At 38.2% G+C, this 20,250-nt stretch overlaps 1 protein-coding gene across 2 annotated transcripts in view; it reads right to left on the bottom strand.

The window, feature by feature from the left end:
* LOC129780280 (S-adenosylmethionine synthase) overlaps window positions 1–19,432 on the bottom strand; it is a 35,895-nt gene extending 16,463 nt beyond the window's left edge. The window contains exons 1-6 of one of the 2 annotated variants that reach the window (XM_055788352.1): window positions 18,711–19,432; window positions 11,189–11,266; window positions 10,208–10,330; window positions 9,956–10,068; window positions 5,032–5,394; window positions 4,661–4,977 (exon numbers count right to left, since the gene is read on the bottom strand). In XM_055788352.1, the coding sequence (XP_055644327.1) occupies window positions 4,661–4,977; window positions 5,032–5,394; window positions 9,956–10,068; window positions 10,208–10,330; window positions 11,189–11,266; window positions 18,711–18,828 (1,112 nt within the window). In that variant the 5' untranslated portion in view covers window positions 18,829–19,432. Of the gene's footprint in view, window positions 1–4,660; window positions 4,978–5,031; window positions 5,395–6,250; window positions 6,364–9,955; window positions 10,069–10,207; window positions 10,331–11,188; window positions 11,267–18,710 lie in introns of both variants that reach the window. The other variant, XM_055788351.1, reaches the window with a different exon arrangement.
* Between the last annotated feature and the right edge of the window lie 818 nt (window positions 19,433–20,250).

Genomic DNA, 20,250 nt, shown 5'->3' with positions numbered 1-20,250 from the left:
ATCTTTTCCATTTCGATTTTCATTTTTTTGAATCGATTCTTTTTCGTTCGATTTTTTTTCTTTGAATTTTTTCCAGTGAACATCGATTTCAATCTCACCACCTGACAAATTTTATAAACATAATGGGCCTGATCACGAACGTCACTTCACGGCGAAAACGAAGTGAATTGTATGTGAACGTTATTACGGCTGCCATCGTGTGTGTAGAATCCGGAAGAATTCATCCGTCGTGACAACTTTGATGAACTCGGTGTTATTATGAATACCACGATACTGTCACGTGACGGGGAAAAACAAGTATATTTGTCATTTGTGTTTTAGATGGTGAAAGCTAGTCACGCGGAATGGAGTAAGTTTAATTTCGTATTTATTTAGCTTTTTTGCTAACATTTTGAATCTTGTCTTGCTTTTTAAGAAAGAAAAGATGAACAAACAGCAATTTACCCGCTTGGTGGCATTTTTAGAACGAAATCCTGACGTATCCAGAGTATGTAAATTTGTTTATTTGGACTCGATAAATGCGCTATGGGATGTAATTGAGGACTAAAAATGTAGCTCCCGTTAAAAAAAACATTAAAAACATTAAGCTCCCGTAGACCGATTGAAACATGGCGAAAGGTCTAATTTCGATTGCCCTAAATGAATAGAAATGTTTTGTTTCTATTTTAAGGATTAGACTAACAGAGCAACCCATAAAAATGGTAATGGAAGCCACTGGCCCAAAACGATCATTTGATTATGTATAATATTGATTTGTTGATATTTTGAATATAAAATAATAACTGTAATGTTTTTCCAACATTGCAGAGCTGGTTTTTGTAATTCAAACATTCGCAATTTGTGGACGATAGCTACATCGAATAAGACCATTGATCTTTTGTTCACGTAATAGATATTTTCAACGATATTGTTTTGAAGACATAGGGTAGATAGGGGCAATATGACCAGGCGGGGCGTAATGGGCCACCCTTCGTTTGAGCTTGTTATTGAACCAATGACACATATTTTCAAACAATTGTGTTAGAAATACTCTGTTTAAGTATCTCTGTGAAAACCGTATCTAAATTCAACTGTTTTATAAAGATATTGAAGGAAATCTCACACTAACTGATAATCACGAAAACCATATAAAAAAATCAGTCAACGAAATAAGCTCTGTACGCTTCATACTGAAATTTATTACTCTGTTCTTTATATCAATTCGTACTGGTATTATTTCTGAACATTTCCACTGATTTATTGTGCTGCTTTACTGTTTCATGTAAAAGAACAGTTTATTTTCATCGAGCGTAAACGTACGGGAATGGGCATAGCTGCTTGGGGCATTATGACCAGGTATTTCTTCAACATAACATGTAAATACTTCTGTCAAAATTTGTAAACATAATTTGAAATAACTATATGTGGAATCATGGTGCGGAATTATACCAGAACATCCGAACGTAAAAAGTGGTCACAGACCAGCTTGAACGCGGCAGCCCTAGTGCATTGTGTCTCGCGAGAAATACTCAAACGTTATTTACGTTGCGCAGATCCTTTGCTGCTCCAGCAACTCGGATCATTTAGTAATGTTTTAACGACGGAAGTTCTCTTAGCTCGTAGAATATATTCTCTCTATGGAACAACGGTTCTACAGTGTTACGGCGGAAGGAATCCGGAAGCTGGCGTACGATTTGGCCGAAAGATGGCATTTCTCACCCTTTCAATAGCCAAAAGCAATTAGCCGGAATGGATTAGTTGGCTGGTTTTGGAGAGCGCCACCCACAACTCTCACTTTGGACACCAAAAGCAATCTCCGCCACCAGGGCACAAGGATTCAATCGCGTTGTAGTCGGAAAATTCTACGATTTACTGGTGGACGTACAGCAGAAATACGACATTCCACCAGTAAGGCAATTCAACTTGAATGAGAAATCAGTGATTCCAGTAATTACTTTTTATCAATAGGAGAACGAATTAAACTAAAAATTATTATCTTCATTCAACAGGTACAGACCAGAAATTCCAAAATTCTAACAATGCGGGGAAAAAGGCAGAAAAGCGCTATAACTTCAGCTGAGCGCTGAGTGCTGAGCACGGAATAACGATCATAGAATCTTCCACAGGGCACTCTATGTTGCTACTGTGGGGCACAATTCAGTTCCTCTACGGACGGCGATGGATGGATGCAATGCTATCGATGCCACTCGTGGGTACAAAACTGCACAAATATTCTCTGTTCCTGCTTTGAGTAACGTAAAATTGCGGTCCAATCACTTTGATCACATTGTTACTTTTTGTACATACAAACTGAATGAAATCCAATGAAAAATACGTGATTAAAATTAACTTTGAACTTGTTACTTTATTTCCTAGCGAAAACATGCTTAAATGATTGAATCAACCAACATGGTCATGTTGCCCCGCATGGTGGCCCATTTTGCCCCGTAGTGCTCTCGATCGACGGAAATGGAATACATTTTTAAAAGTGTAAATTTTCATCATGAATCTGTTCTAAAGCTTTTTCATACAATGTACATCGATCTATAAGGTTTCAAATCGTGAGGTTTTAACATGTAGCATAATTTATAAATGTTCATACATGATTTAGGACGTTTCGTTCTTAGGGGGACCATATTGCCCCTATCTACCCTACTTTGAATGAAAGAATATTTAAGTTTCAAATAAGGACAAAAAAATCTATCATTGCAAAGCTTCATTTTTAATCATGTAATCATTTTTAAATTATTCTCTGGTTTTTTTTTCCATTTTGATATCCGTCTAAAGAAAATCCTTGAAACTCATCAGATGTTTCATATGAAAATTATGCTTCTGACCGACGCTACTGACCAGTTTCTGTTTAAACAATTATATCAAACTTCATGCCCGTATATCAAATTACACGAGAATGGGAAGGATAAGAGGATTAAAGTTCAGAATCCCGTATGGGAGTAGCTCAGATTATACTGATCATGAGATGGATAAATTCGGGGTTATTCTGAGATATAGAAAATATTAGAAGATATAAATTGTAGAAACGGTTCTTAAAAAAATATTCTAACGTTGACCTATACTAAATACTTCTCACTATTGAAACGAGTAATTCAGCAAACTAACGCACGAAGCAAATGATTCATGGAATGAGTCCGAATAGTTGGATTGAAATACCGAATCATCGACGTATAATCACTAACTTGTCATTCTAAAACATACGTTCAATTAAATGGAATATTATCTCATACACTTATTAATTTTACCTACATAACGTTCAAACGTCCGAAATTATGCAACCGACATAACGATCAAACGCCCGAAATTATGCAACTGACATGTCTCTTATAAACGGGAATGAACTCTTTCACTTCACGGAGTTCATTTTTACACGCAACTGTGCCCCTTTATTCCACGCGGCGAATGAGGTGAGGTGGCTCAAGTCACTGCGTTCCCCTAGTCGAATGGCGTGACTATAGTTTGTCACTTAGTGAGATTTGAAGTCGTATCCTCATATGTTATCTATTCGGGAATCAAAAAATAAGTTGAAATGGAATGTAGCTTCCACAGTGAAGCGAGAAACTTTGCTATCTCACGTCACTCGCCGCATGGAATAAGGGGGATTAAGTGAAGTGTAAGTGAGGTGAAAGCGTTTGTGACAGTGATGTTCATGATCAGGTCCAATATCAACATTTGGATAACTTTCGAGGATATCTAATTATTGATAGTGAATAGGATTGAGCGATCTTGGATCGATATTTATAAGATTGATCTTTTCCTCTTCGATTTCCGATATTTCGGATCGATTCTTTCTATCCGAAAAATCGCGAAAATCGATTTTTTCATAAACATTGGATCCCTTTCAAGGTTGTCAAATTAGTGGTCGTAAAAACAGTTTTGTAAGATTGGTCATTTCAAAACAAGTGGAACGAGATGGATGATGACATCAGGTCTAGCTAGCTGGATTCAACGGGCTCATTGTCAGCGTAGTTCTGAATAAATATCAGTTGTTGAATTTCTAATAATTTTCAATTGATTTATTTAAATAAATAATTGCATGGCGTTTCAAGATGAATGCCCTGGAAACTACATTTTTTCTGGGCTTTCAATTTTTTTCTGAGCTTCATCTCGAGAATCAAAATAAAATATGAAATGTGAAGAAAAGATAAAACACATATATAGAACAAGTAAATAAATTGGAAAAGGCATCCGATTTTCCAAAGATCGATTTTTTGGTACCAATGAAATCAGTGAATCGATCCCTGCGCCGTTTAGAAAATCGATTCATCAAGATCGATCTTTTTATAGAGATTGCTCAATCCCACACCAGAGATGACACTCCGTGAGGATGATCATTGATTTTCCCTTGATTAGAACAAAGATGATTATTATGGCCCCGGCTTCTACCTGTCTCTAGAAGGCGACTGCTCAGAACGATATCAGGTCCGGAAATTCTATTCGACCATATGCTCGCTTATGCATAGAGTTTATCGACTGTATAACACGCAAAATCAGTAAAAAAAACTGTTCAAATGTTTGCACGGATCTTTCCATGTCAAGCTTGGCCATGGTAAGAAGTGAAGTGGTACATATAGTGTCCACGTGAAAACTTCAAATATAATGGTATTCGTGCAAATACCTATTCAATAATGAATGGAGAAAAAAAACCATGAGCAATAAAAGCACTCACTTGACAATCTTGCCTGGGCGCAAATCGAAGTTCTTCTTGACAATACTCAGCAACTCCTTCTGTCTGTACTTCGATGTACCGTAGTCAAATACTGTGATTGAAAGGGGTTCAGCAAGACCAATAGCGTAGGCCACCTGCACCAGACAGCGCCGACAGATGCCAGCCTTCACTAGCGATTTAGCTACCCAACGAGCGGCATAAGCGGCCGAGCGATCAACCTTGGTGAAATCCTTGCCGGAGAAAGCGCCACCTCCGTGCGCTCCCCAGCCACCGTAGGTGTCAACGATAATTTTGCGTCCAGTCAGACCAGCGTCGCCCTGTTAAAAACGAAATATAAACAAACTGCATCACTCGCAATTGATCGTACAAACCTGTGGTCCACCAATGATGAACAACCCGCACGGATTGATGTGCACAATTGTGTCCGAGTCGAAGTACCTAGCCGGGATGACCTCTTTGATCACCTTGTCCATAATGTCCTTGCGCAATTCCTCCAGCGTAATCTTGTCCGAGTGTTGCAGTGATACGACGATGGTATGCACACGCTGTGGGATGCAGGCGCCCGATTCGAAAATATACTCCGCTGTAACCTGGGTCTTCGAATCGGGTCGGGCCCACCAGAAGTCACCACTGCGACGCAAATCGGCAATCCGCTCGTTCAGACGGTGCGCCAGCACGACGGTAAGTGGCATGCATTCTTCGGTTTCATCCGTGGCATAGCCGAACATCAAACCCTGTTTGGAATTGGTTGGGATGCAAATATGGGTATTATTTTTCCTGCGACAGTTGCTTTTAGAAATGAAAGCAAAAGTGAAAACTAAATTTCATTAATCGATTGTTAGTATACAAATGCTACGGATGCGTTACGAACAATATTTACTTTCCGGTTGACTGTTAATATTTTTTGTGATACGCAAAAAGACTTTCTAATTTCTTGACAAAACAACAGAGATTGAGCAATGACGTACGATATTGTTTGGGGAAAGTACGAACAATTCCGTTGTTCGGAGAATTAATACTGATAGTGATATTACGTGGTGCATTAAATTTACACTGTAACCTACAAAAAACCGAGCCCCAAGGGGATCGGTGCACGATTATCACCAAAATACCAACAGCAAATTAAAGATTGTTCGCTACATAGAAGACCCCCGGGGGGAAGATAATGTTTGTTTCGGACGAAAAAATGATCATATGATGCTTGTTTGTTTCTGAATGAAGGCGATAAGGGATGAATACGATTAGTGCCATATGGTACAAAAAATGCATGCAAGTGTTTCGTTTTGTTAATAATTATTTATTCCAATAAAAGCAAAAAACATGCGATAATTTCGAGCCCATCAACCCTATCAAAAAGAGACGCCACTATAGCAACAATTTTGGTTTATAATTATATTATTTGTTTTGCCGGATAGAGAAACCAGAAGCCAGATAACCCGAAAGATCAAGAGACGCGTGCAAGTGTTTTTGATATTTGGAGTAATGGTGTTTCTTTTTTTTTCATTTGTCGTCTAATCTTGTAGCTTCCCAGTGCCTGGGAAGTGAAAGTAAGGCAGAGCTATACTAAAGCAAAACTAGGACTGTCCTAACCTGATCTCCAGCGCCGACTTCCTCTTCCGTACGATTCACATGCACTCCAGCGGCAATGTTGGGTGATTGTTGATCCAGGGCAAGCAGAACGTTACATGTCTTGTAATCGAATCCTGTTTTTTTTTTTGGTTTTGGTTTTTGGTTTGGTACATATGATTGTTAAGCGATTCCCATTTGACATGCGATTGGAATAAAAAAGAGAGACATGCAGAGATACAATTTGTGATTAAGAGCTGTCCGTTTTCCAACAATCAAATGCAGATAATAAAGATCCAAACTTCGAAAAAAATCACTGATTGAATCTCTACAGGCAAACGAATCAGAGAATCAAACGAGCACGAGAAATTGAGGTTTTTCGCGTGGCCTCAGGTAAACAGACATGAGTAGAGCCAACAATCCCAGGCAGGCTGAATCATGCAAATTTCTTTCCGCAAGACAGAAACAGACACAGGAGAACTTCAATGTGATCGCATGTGACTCGGACTTTGGATGGAATGTTCATTTTTCGCGTGGAGAGATATTTGAGCCCGACTCATATGAACGAGTAGAAGGGATAAGGGTGACAACGATGTGAATGATCTTTGAACGTTTTCCTGAGAAGTTATTAGTTAAAACAGGAATCAATTCGAAAGTCATGAGCAAAAGATCTGATTGTTTTTTTTTTCAATTCGGATCCCTAACATAGAAACTCTCCTGTTCGTCCGAAAAACCACTCTGTCTTCCGTGATGATGAATAATTCAATAAACAATACACAGTGGTACAATTTGGGCGGACATGAGCATTTCGATCCATTTTTCTGGTTTTAGAGCTATACGTTGTTCATTATATTTATACCTTCGTTTTTGTGTCAATGAAAATTAGGGTGGGCCTAAAGTCAGAGAAAAAGAAAAACCTTTTTTTGCAGAATTAGAGATATGAGGTCTTCGACAAAGTTGTAGATCAAGTAATTTTAAGCAATTTAAGAAAAAAACTTCTATTCTTTCTATTATAAATTGAAACTTGTCCGAATTAACAACTTGGTGGTTCGCAAAAAAAACTGTTTTTTCACTCAAGTTTTTTTCAATCCAAACGTCTCAACACAGGAGTCTTCAGATGACTTTCAGAACATTAGAAAACGCAACTTTTCAAGCTGAAACATCGCTGATATTTTTCACCATTGAAGAGTAATCATCGTTATAATTTTAAAAATTTGCCTTTTTTTGACGTTGATATCTCCGGCAGCATTTTAAAGGACAAACATTGTTGTCTATTGTGTGAGTAAATGGAGACATACTATATTTTGAACCGTGCATTTGAAGTTGTACATTATTTCAACATTCTCAAGCCTGACATAGGCGAAAGTGGTACAACTGTAAATTCGAACGGTTGTATCTCAGCAGTTATTGGCTTGTTATTCTTCCTTTCGATGCTAACATCCATTTTTGCACCATCTGATCAAACCCGTGCATGAACTCAACATTACACATGAAGAACTTTCATTTAACACAAAAAGATTCAATGAAGCTAGTGTAAAATTTGTGATTTTAAGTCGTTTTCATGTGCTCATGTGTTTTGCTTTGATTTGATTGCCATATAGAAAAAATACTCTGCCAAATTGCATTTGATAACAATACTCGTTTCCAAATTACTCGCGGCTGGTATCATTGACAGACGTTACCATTGAGCCAAGATAGACAAATTGGTTCACTACCTCGAACTCATCGCCGTCGATCATTACACTACTACCTAATCGGGTCCTGTCGTGCTCGGATCCGGAGGCCAGCATATATTTGGTTTTAGGCGCATTAAATTTCAGTCCAATTCTCTCTGCTCCTTGCTTAAGTCTGGTGTAATGTTGAGCTACCGTCTCAAATGTTCTGCCGACAATGTCTACGTCATCAGCGAAACAGATGAATTGACTAGATCTATTGAAAATCGTACCACGCAAGTTAAACGCCGCTCGTCTCATAACACCCTCTAGCGCAATGTTGAAAATATTCGATCTTCGCACACAGCACTGTACGCCTTGACCAGTCCTAGCAGCTGGTTAGCCTTTACGGAAGCCGTTTTCGTCCATGATTCTCCATAGCTCTTTTCGTGTTGTTGAATCTTATGCCGCAAGGTGAAGATTTGGTCAGAAGTAGATCGACCTTCGATGAAGCCGGCCTGATAACCCCCCACGAATCTGTCAATGGCGATAGACGACGGAAGATGATTTGAGAAAGCACTTAATAAGCGGCATTCGGGACGGTGATTGCATGAGTTTTCAGTCTATAGTTTGTCCCCTTTCTTGAAGATAGGACAAATATCCACATCTTTCCATTCCGGTAGCTGTTCTGTTTCCTAAATTCTGACAATCAGCCAATGCAGATGATACATTTCTGCTCGTGGCACGAAGCCTTTCCGGGATGGATTGAGATTCCGATAGAAGTTTCGCGTCTCATGAGAACAGCGCAGCTGTTCTAGTTTTTCACACTCCTCCTCTTCCTGGCGACGCTTCTTTTCCCGGAAGTGTTTAGTTTGTTATCTCCGCTTCTGTCTATATCGTTCCACGTTCTGACGGGTAGCTTGACGCAGCATTAACTCTATTCTTCTTGTGTTACACTTGCTGACACTCAATCGAATCTCTCGTACCGTGGACCATTGTGCAACTGCACACGCACACACATTAATAATAAGCGATCAACACGATGAGAACTACTTCGATAGGAAATTCGACTACTATATTTTAAAATAATATTGATTCCCAAAACCATTCAATTCTTCTTTTTTCTGAAATCATAATCGCAGTATCAGTAAATGCTAATCAGAAATCTAATCGCTCTACAAATCGCGATTTGGCAAATTCCCCGACACTAAAACGTTTGTAGCGGAATCAGCAAAACCTCATCAGCATGTGAATGCAGCAGGCATTACACCACATCGCGAAACGCTGCGTCATTCAAGTAAAAATCAGCTCCACAAAACGTGACACAAGGAGTGAGAAGTCGTTCACCACGTGCTGTTGTAAACCCCCACCCATTTGATTTATGTGCATTGATTTTCTAGAAACTTTACCGTACGTAAGTTCATTACGCCATAGCTTTGCGCGCGTGAGTGTTTCCCATGATTTTAGTGACGAATCAGCAGCAGCAGCAGCGTCACATTACGACACAGGAGAACACATGCTGCTACCATGCGGACGCTGCACAAGATCCAATATCAGCGCGAGCAGCGTGACGGGATAAATACACAATCATCGATAATTGGAGACTATCGTCTGCACGGATTGGATTCACATAACGCGCGCTTGGAAACGAACCCTTTAACGAGTCTAGCCTCTGAGCAATATGAGACCGATTATACTAACATAGAAAAGAAGCGACGGCGGGAACAGGAGACCGCCATTCGTTAACCCTCCTCTCTAAGTGACAACCCAGATGATGCAGGCCGACAAATTGCGTCACGAAACAGGTAGAAGATGGTTTCTATGAATGAGTTTACCAATTATTGAAATTCAATGCTTCCCTAAAATAGATCACCGCACAAACCACGACCCAACGATTATCGCTTTTCTTAGTGATTCTTTTTTTTTTTCATGTTTGTTTTATGTATGAAGGCGTTAGTGATTATTATGACGAAAATGGCGCACAACACAACTACATCACAACCCAATCATCAATCGACGCCAAATAGCATCATCCGGCGCGGAGTCCGGAATTTTCCAAAGCAATCTGTGTTGGTACCTGGTCGCCTGCGCCAACATTATCGTCATCGCGATCGACGTGAACGCCTTGGGCAATGTTCGGGGATTGCTGCTCGATGGCAACCAGCAGATTCAACGTGCGCCAATCGAAGCCTGGGAGGACAACAACAAAACTGGGAAATTTAGAGCTCGAGTCGAAGAGAGAGAAATGTATAAAGGGGACGCGCAAACGCATTTCGGTTTGGGATACACAATAGAGGACGCAATAAGTCGTAGGAAGATTATCCGTTACCTTTCGAGGAGTCGTCATATCCGATGTGTCGGACAGTTTCGCGAACAACTTTCTGGTAGTCGATGACAGCTTTGGAGGTGATCTCCCCGCACAGCAGGATCATTCCGGTTTTGGAGATTGTTTCTGTGGGTTAGAAGAAAGTAATGATAAGTGATGTTCAGTAAGGAATCTATATAATCTATATTGAACATCTAAGTCAAATATTATTATATGTGTGTTGTATGTTAGAAGATATATTACAAACTACAGTTACAAAAGTTACTAATTACAATTGTTGTCAAAAAAAGATAAATATCCAAGATATCTCAATAGGAATTTCCTTTACTTTTATTTAAAAAACGATATTCTAAAACTTAAAAATTTTATATGGAATATCTTCATTTGTTTGCGTTTTTTCATTCATTAGTATCGTTTGCATTTTGTAGCAGTTTTTTTGAGCAACAATAACTTACACACACTATCAGGTTTAATGTTTTTATAAGAAGGGGAGATGGGGAAAAACGGACATATTAAGAAGAACTTTTATTATATCTTTCGAAACTCATGTTTTACCAAACTTAAATGCAGTTTCTTGCATTTCAATATACTGTTATCGGCCGAATGTTTTTCAATGTTTTTATTAAAACTATAATAGACCGAAAAGTAGAACATTTTTTCGATGATTATCGGCATGGACAAATAGTGGGGAGAATATGGACAGGTTTGTAATATTTACCTATGTGTATCTTCGAAATTTCATGAAAGAAAGTGAACAGGGATTTATAAAACAAACAGGGAACAGGGAACTTATGAAAATTAACGATAAGATCAGTAAATCTTAACAATTTCTAATTTCCCGATAATCTCAAGAACGGGCGGCGACAATCCGAGTAATCCGAGTTAGCGCTGCCGGCGCCAAGCGCATATTGAACAGATCATTTTTTAAATCTACTACACGAAACATGAGACAAAACAGTTATAGTTGAAATGTTTATAACTTACCACAAGCGACCTTAGCATTTGGATCTTGTTGCAAATGGGCGTCGAGAATAGCGTCACTGATCTGGTCGCACATTTTATCTGGAAATAACAGGAAAAAGTGGAGGTGAAAAAAAACGTGGTTTTTTGTTCAAGGATCCTTGAGTTTTCTATCTAAAATTGCCAAAAAATGATACAATCGACTAAGGACTTTACCCGGCTTATATGGAGCCATTCACAAGAAAAAATCAAATGATGTGTTACGAAAAAGGACCATCGCACATCAGAAAGGATCCGTCAGACCCATGGCTAGCAAACTGAATTACAAGAATGGAGTCCCGAATGAAGATGTACTCTCAATACAAATTTAACTTCATCACGTATTTCGCATCCCCGGGAGCGGTGTTAGCTGAGGCTAGAAAGATTTGACAGCATCTGAAGATGGTAGCCCTTGATTCCACTAGTTCTAAAGTCACTGGCAGACTGAGCGACAAACCGGACCTTCGAGGTAAAAAATGGGAATACCAGTTCCACTAGTATTCACTAGTACCTCAAAATTTCGTCTTAGCCGTCACCTTAGCCGTTTTGTTAGCGATGAACAGCCTGTGCCGAGTACTACTGCGGCGAGTGATCGTATTCACCTATGCTGACGACATCCTTTTAATAGTGGTGGGAAACACGCACATCAAGATCCAGGCAGCTACCAATGCTATCGGTAAATGGGTTGTCACATGGTTGTCTGCAGTCACAAACCCCAAGGTTGAAAATCGGAAGCCAAAATTTACAACAACCGCATTCCCGCATTCGTCGTAGAACGTCGAGAATGCTGGAAATGGTGATTGATTGGTCCAATTTGTGCACCTCAAATGTTTCCGACCCAAAGGAGCAACCAGAACAGCGAAATATTGTATTGTAAGCCACTCCCCTTGTGATTTTACCGCGGTGCGGATCATCCTTCTCCTCTTCTTGGATGGCACTAACGGTTTCCAGTAGAACTTTTGCCTTATCAATGTAGGTATTACTTGCGTGATCTCTATTATTAGTACTTCATTAAGATTTCTATTCCAAATAACACACGCCTTGGATGTATTCTGGAGTGGCAAGTTCTAGAATACGCGAGACCTCAGTGCAAGACGGAAGAAATTTCTTTGACGAAAAATGGGATGTTCTCCCGCGACGAGCAAACCACTCGACTGAATATTTCAAATTCCTTGATATTTGATATTTGGGAGTTTGCGAGCTTAATATATTCTGCTTAAACGGGTTATCTATCGATCGCTAGGTTGTTCTACAGATCATCTAACGATAGCAATATTCGAAATTTATTAATCGATGCCTGCGCTTTATCATCTTGGCTCAGAAAACCCACATCATTCCGCCCCAGAATGGAGGTCATATTCGTCATATATAGATTTGTTTTTCGGCACTTGGTCGATTTTTTGTCTGAAAAGTAAATTTTTGACAATGAAATTGTTTTTGAGATAACTGTAAATATTGACTTGTCATACAATTTTAAAACATTTTGCATCAACTTTTTTTAAAAAAACCCCGGTTTCCAATAATTTTCCGGTTTTCAAAAACTCTAATTTTAACGTCTGCAACACTAATAAATAAAATTATAATGAGCTAATATTTAAATATCATAGGGTATTTTATACTGCAAATCAACATTTCGTAGTAAGTTCCGAATGAAAAATCGAGATAACTATTTTTATTGGTACCCAAAACCATACGTTTCGTCTCGTATTCCGAAAAAAACTACGATGTCTTAATCTGTGCCAATAATCCATGGTCAATATACCGTTCTTAATCATATTTCGGACAATTTGTTCTAATATCTTGAAATGTTTAATGCACTGATGATATAACTATAAAATTAATATCACAATTGCTTCTTTAGATTCCCTTGGTTTCACTATCATTTTATATGAGAACTACATTTGAATTATAACATAATCGGCAAAAATATGACAACCCTACTCATTATCGTTTGTCTTTGACGTTTGCTTAGTGTGAGCACGTTTTTTTTATGAATAGTGTCCGAAGTTTGATTCTTATTCGCTTCATTTGAAAAGCATTTTATTCGATGATTTTTTTATGTTTTCAATAAAATAGGTACCAAAGTAGAAAGCTTAAGAGCATACTGAACTAATTTATTGAAAATATCAATCAAACCTGTGCATAAAGTTTAGATCTGTTTACTGCATCATATGCCTTAAGCTTCCGAAATATGATTCAGAACAGTATTCGCAAAGGTAGAGAGCGAACGACTGCGATTCCTATGACACAATCAACAGAAGCGGTTCGAGGAAGAATACATTCACTTGCGAGACGCTATCATGAGCAATACCTACACAACCTTTATTCAAACGACAGCACGTGTGTTCAAACAATAGAAATACAGTCTTTAATGAATTCCATTACAGAATTACACGTATTCTGTCCAACATGTTGCTGGATGTATTCGGTTGAATGACAACAGCGAGGATTGCCTTATACGCACATTTTTAGTTTGATTAGTCGAAAAAATACGCTCTGAACAAAAGGATAGAGTAATTTCCTCGGAAATTCTAGATATATCTACTGATCAACTATCCTCCTGTATCCTGAAATCTGATCGAACCAGAACTACCCGTACGAATCGCAACTCAAGTTCAATCGAGTTGTGCAAATGTGACAGCCTCGCCATGCAATGCGACACTAAGCTGTTTCTATGAAGCGAAAATGGTAATCATTTTTCGGGTGAAATGAACACGCTTTTGGAACAGAAATTATGAACGAATAAACGGTTCTACGGAAAAAAAAATGCAAATAGTCTTGAATATGTGTTCTGTGAACAGGATAACATATTCTCTGCAGACGTGGAAAAATAGTGAACGAAAATTGTCTCTGATACTGATTTTGTATTATGGATAAAATTTTGACGGAAACGCAAAGAGATTTATAAAAGAATCGTTAAGTTCGGACAGTTTTCTAAGTATTTAAACAACATCGAGTAATGATTTTCATTCAAATTTTAGCAATTTAAAATTGTTTTCGGGTCTGCTGATCTGATAGAGATTAAATTGCTCCATGAATACGAACTACTTATTCTGATGTTTATTTTGCGCCAAGGCAAGATTTCCATATTTCATTGAGGTCGATTTGATTTCTTGGGTGCAAAAGACGAGTCCTGAGATTCGATCGAGGTTCAAAGCAATCGAATTCCACAAAAAGGGTGGCTGTTCGATATTGTTACCACAAACATGGTTCATTGCCCACGTGGTGATCTAAATCTTCTATCACCTTGCATGGCAGATGGAAAATGTTCGAAGCTTTTTCCCAAAAGATTTTATCAACGACGCGATCAAAAGCGTATGGTTATGACCAGTATATCAAAGATGAAATTTTGATAATGGTGGATGATCATTCACAAATATCAACAACGCAGACATTGACATTCCAAATCGTTGGGTAGTACCATATTCGCCTCAGCTGAGCAAACATTCAATGTTCATATTATATTAATGTCAAGCTCTGCAGTTCGGTGGAGAGCAATAAATACATTCCGTGAAAGAACGAAGCAATATGGATGTGTTTCGAATTCATAATACCGATGAGAATACTCGTTGATTGAATCACTACGGCAATAATGAGGTATTAAATTGAACTGTAGATCAGCTCCAATGAAGTTATCTGACGTATCTTTGATTTTAAATTTCATGAACGGGGCCCAGCACTTATAAATTTAGCCGTCCATATTAAAAACGGCAGCACTTACTTTTTCACCAACTGGATAGCAATATAACGAAATTAATACTGATTTTGTTTATTTTATTTTTTTCATTTTACGGCAAAAATATATTACTTTTTTCACTTAACATTTAATATTAAAGAAAGATATTATTATCCTAACTGATCATGTCGGTTACGATAATACAGGTCGGACTCAATTATATGTGATTCGATTATATACAATTTTGAACTCGATTATATAGTTTGAAAAAAAATATTTTTTTTTTTATTTCAAATATGACTTATTTCAAGACGAAATGTAATCTTTCAACGTTAAGGTGTAATTTAAGTGGCTATTACATGTACAGTGGGGTAAAAATTGTAATTTTTGAAGATTTTGTTTGAAATTTCACCAGGAGTCGTTTATATCCATATTGCAGCCACATTAAGAAAGATGGAAGTTGGGTGTCAAAGAACAAATTGTAGAGCAGCTAGCTCTACAACAGTCTAGTTTAATATAAATTTTTAGGATGATATGAATAATAAACACATTAAAATTATTAACTTTAAAGTTTTCCACTTCCAAAATGTTATTAAAATCCACTAATTTAGATCTTCACTACTATATTCTATACTAAATTTTCTCATCTTTCAAATGAAAGCAACAGAATAGACTTCCGTAGTGTACTTTGTAATGTAGAGACAGTTGGAGGCAACAGAGTCCGAAACAACATAAAAAAATGCTATAACTCTGTCATTGTTGTCTCGATTATAAAAAGGGTTCGATTATATACAGTGAAAAAAAAAACAGAAACAGTATATAATCAAGTCCGCGCTGCAATATAAATTGAACTTTTTTTTTTGTTTTTTGTTGACGCTCATCGTCTGAAGCGCTCCATTTCTCTGTATATCATAGATCTCTTCTCCATCTCCACATCACACTGGGTTCCAGGAAGTCCATTTTCCCACGCTCCAATGCAATAAATGGTTAAACCTTCACGTATCTGCTCGATATTCACGTAGAATCTATCCTTCATCGATTACAATCAATCAATTTTATAGATCGTTAAAACACGTCTACGTCTACGTCATTCAGGAAGGGCGCCAAACGTTTTAATGAAATAAAGTTAACGTTATTAACTAATTTCACTGTGAACGAATTCTCATGATTTGCATACAAATCGAATCGAAGATTTGTTTGATATGCTATACATTACAATTCGCTAATCTCTGAACGGTTTCAATACATGAAAACTGGAAGAATTTAATTTTCCCCATACATTTGTTCTGCCGATTTGTGTGCTAACCTTACCTGTATTATAACTCGAACATTTCTTAACAGATCGGAAAGAGCATCAATTGATAGGAAATATTTCTACGCGTCTATCACAATTAATAAAATGTTATTTTTAATTAGATGAACAATTAAATAACTGTAAAATGCCAAGCGTTATCTAAACGCCCTAACTGCCAAGTTTTGATTGGCCCGATTTACGGTTTCCCCAACACATACTTCAAAATCGATGTACCTGTGGAAATCCGCTTTGCAAATATACATGCAAGTCGGGGTTGTTTTTGTTCCCACCGAGCTGCGTTCCCCTTCACAGGGACTTCGAAATCAATGTGCCTGGGGGAATCCGCTTCGTCAAAACATGCAAGTCGGGAGTATTTTTTCCCACTGAGCTGTGTTTCCTTAACACGAACTTCAAAATTAATGTACCTGGGGTAATCCGCTTTGCAAATGCATGCAAGTCGGGGGTATTTTTTGGAGTTAAGTACTTTTTTACTCGCTTGTCGTTGCAGGCCGGAATATGTTTTCCCAAAACGTACTTTTAAACTGAGAAGCCTGGGAAAATCGTCATTCCAGATACTAGAGGTGAATGAACTTTTGCGGTTCGAGAACTACGTAAACATGAGGTGTGGCATAGTTTCAGAGAGAAATGTAAAATACAATGATCGTTTGACAATTTTTCCGTTTACCTATTTTGGTAGGTATATTCAAGGTAAAATGACGTTCATAAAATTCATTTATAACGAAGAACATGATTTATTACAAACATTTCGATGCATTCTAAAATAATATTCGAAGTGGTAAACAATTGGATCGAGTAATGTAATTGTGTAGTTCTACGTCGAAAATATGCGGTCGTGTCCTTGATACAACCCCTTACAATTTTTTTATATTCAATAACCAGAATACTTGCTAGAAGTAATTTATATGGCAGAACAACGTTTGTCTTTAAACTTTAAAATTTCACAACTTGATTCAGTCTAGAAATTAGAACATTCCAGTCAATCAATTTCGATAAATTAGATCAACTGGTCAACAATTTTAGATTCAAATAGACCTGATGAACACTTTCTAAATATTTTCGTTTATTTTGTTTTTGATTGACTTATTAATATCAATTAATACACAGATTATGATTGTGCAAATGTTTGTCCAACACTGTATGTATACATGCGAAGCGATAACATTTGAGTGCTAAATAAATCTCTAATCTTGCCTGAAACTCGGGACAACTTCGGTCATGGACTTCATCTCATTATCGTTATTTATTCACAACGACCAGTATACATACAATTTGTTCCGAGGAGAAAATAGAATGCGCGATAGATCCAAAACAAAAACAAAACATTTGATTTGCGATGAACACGGCTCCAATACTCTGGATAGAGCGCGCATAAAAATCGATAGAATGGAACGACCCGGTACAAACAGCAGTCAGTTTGTTAGGCTGGCTTTGTGTGATGGAGCAAGTCTAGGAGCAAAACAACTACAGTCATAACAGAGAGCTCTATGCTCTATGCATGGGGGCTCTTCTGTTGATAAGGCTGGAAACTTCTGCGACGCAAAACACCGAACCCAAAACAAACGTGGTTTTGCGACACAACGGATGTCTGTGTTTGGCATATACTACATATCGGCAGTCAGTCCACCACGTGTTTTAAAGGTGGCACGGCGCTAAATTATCGCCACCGGATGGAGCAATAAAAGACGATGGAGCGAAAATCGATAACAGAACGCTGCTCACACCTTGCGCGCACGAGCTTGTCTCGCGGATTCTCTCGCCGAGTGCCACCCGCTGAGAATTATGAATGCCAATATGAGCAAAATAAACAGTGGGTTCTGGTAGAAGATTCTCGTGTAGATCAACAATAGTCGCTTATGTTTTATACTCTGGTGATGATTCTTGATTTTTATTTGAACATGTTTACAACACTGTTTATTTTTGCAGTTTTGTTGTAATTAGCCCACTGTGCAACGAATGGAAAACAAATCCAGAAATGACGTCCGTGCTAGACGGAAATACCTATGAAACTATCATGACACATTAGGAAACCCTTGAACTTGTGAATGTATTCTCACCTTCCAAACAGGGGTGACAATCCATAATATTCCCGTTCAACCGAAACCAACTATATCCTCGGACATTCGGAAATCAGGAACCAACGAAAACCCGAATATCCGCCATTTTCCATCACAGGAGTGGAACGATATCACGAAATTTCATCATACTTTCGTGTAAAAACATCATTTTCTGTGATGAAATAATTTACTCTGGGATCCAAAACTTTTAGCAGACATTGCGTAACAGAGCGCAGACACCACCAGAAGCACATTTTATTTCTCTACGATGCTCTAGCGTTTCAGTTTCCTCGGCTACGAGCACTCGCAGAATGAAAATAAAACTGAAGCATAACCTCACAAATGGGACAGCAGACGAGTATTTTAGGGCAAGGTTCCCCCTTAAACACCGCTCGAATGGGAATAAAAATAGAGATGGAAAATTTTACCTGACCCCCTGATTGATCATTAAAAAGAGCCTACCTGGATGTCCCTCTCCAACCGATTCGGAAGTGAACAGGAACGAGCACCCATCCTCCATTTCGTAGCCGTTGTGTCCATTGGCGGCGGCAAATCCGTTCGTCTGCTTGGTCTGTGGCATTTTTAGCTCCTTATTTGCCTCCGAGAATGCTTCGATCCAAAAACTGCAGCAGAATTTCTTCCTCGCTTGCTCACGAGCACTTTTCTACACACACAGGAAATTCACCTGGTCACACAGATATTTGTTTACCGGTTTTGGCTTTTTTCCGAACTCTTATCTTTCCAACCGAACGTTTGGAAAACAGGGACAGATCAGGATTTTAATCAACCTATACCGAAACACGGGCAATTTTTATTCGCTGGTATTTTATTCTAATTTGAAAAGCACTCGCGGGAGCCTAAGCTTGGGCCCGTCTTAACTTCGCAAACTTTTGTGGAAAAGAGACTGAGGCGAATGAAAATTCTTGACGGCTAGCCAAAGAGCGTGAGATGTTTTATTTTTTTCCTACCCGTTTCATTTGCTCTCACGCGACGAGACGGTGAGAGAGTTTGATCGACTGGTATACACTCTTATCGTAACTACACAAAATTTCTATCGAATATTGAACCGAATTCAGTTACCAATAATAACCGTAAATATAAGCACTCAAACGCTAATACAGTCCAGAATTTGCACGTACAACTTCAGATGTTTTCAAATCCGAGGACGATCACCGACTGAGGATCTGTGCAAATTTGGAGTAGAATTTGTATTCGCAACTTCGGCGGTGTGACGAAGTTCGCAAAGACGTTAAAAAGTCTGGATCGATAGTGTGATTGTATTGGTAACCGTTCTTATCAGTCTGGTTTGGGAATCGGCAAAAAACACGAGAAAACAGTAAATGAGAAAAACGACATTAGTCAAGTAATTTATTCATCATCACAAGATTTTTTACATACGAATGAACACTCATATTTAGCTGTCTGCTTGTATATCTTGAACAAACTCGAACCGTAAAAAAATGCATATATTTGAAGTTTGATCGGATTTTGTAACTCGATCGAATTAAATTTTGTATTCTGAAATCCGTTCGATGCAAATCCAATCGACATTTCCAAATGTGGTTAGACGCAAAATAAATGTCAGAATAATGCATCCGTACTTGTAAAGCAATTTTTTTACGTAGGACTACGTCTTACATTAAGGGTGCCGAGTCAGAAAACAGGTCACGTTTTTATGAAATAAAGTTAACGTTAATAACTATTTTTGCTGCGGACGGATTTTAACGATTTGCATACCAATGGAATCGGAAATTTTCTAAGATATGCTATACATTACAATCCCATAGTCTGTATATGGTTTAAATTGATGAAAATTGGAAGCATTCCCATTTCCCCATACTTTTGTTCTGTTCATTTGTGTGCTTTCCTAAACAGAGTTGTCAATAACGAGCAACTTATGCAGCCGCTAGAATAGAAACAACGGAGGGGGATAACTGAGGAAAATTCTCTTTATTCTTCGTGAGGACACCGACTGGACAATACCGTTGCTGGGCGAGCTGGA

Source organism: Toxorhynchites rutilus, chromosome 3, assembly GCF_029784135.1.
Source record: "Toxorhynchites rutilus septentrionalis strain SRP chromosome 3, ASM2978413v1, whole genome shotgun sequence".
NCBI lineage: Eukaryota > Metazoa > Arthropoda > Insecta > Diptera > Culicidae > Toxorhynchites > Toxorhynchites rutilus.
The sequence above is the reverse complement of the archived record's forward strand: the minus strand, read 5'-3'. Positions and strand labels throughout refer to the sequence as shown.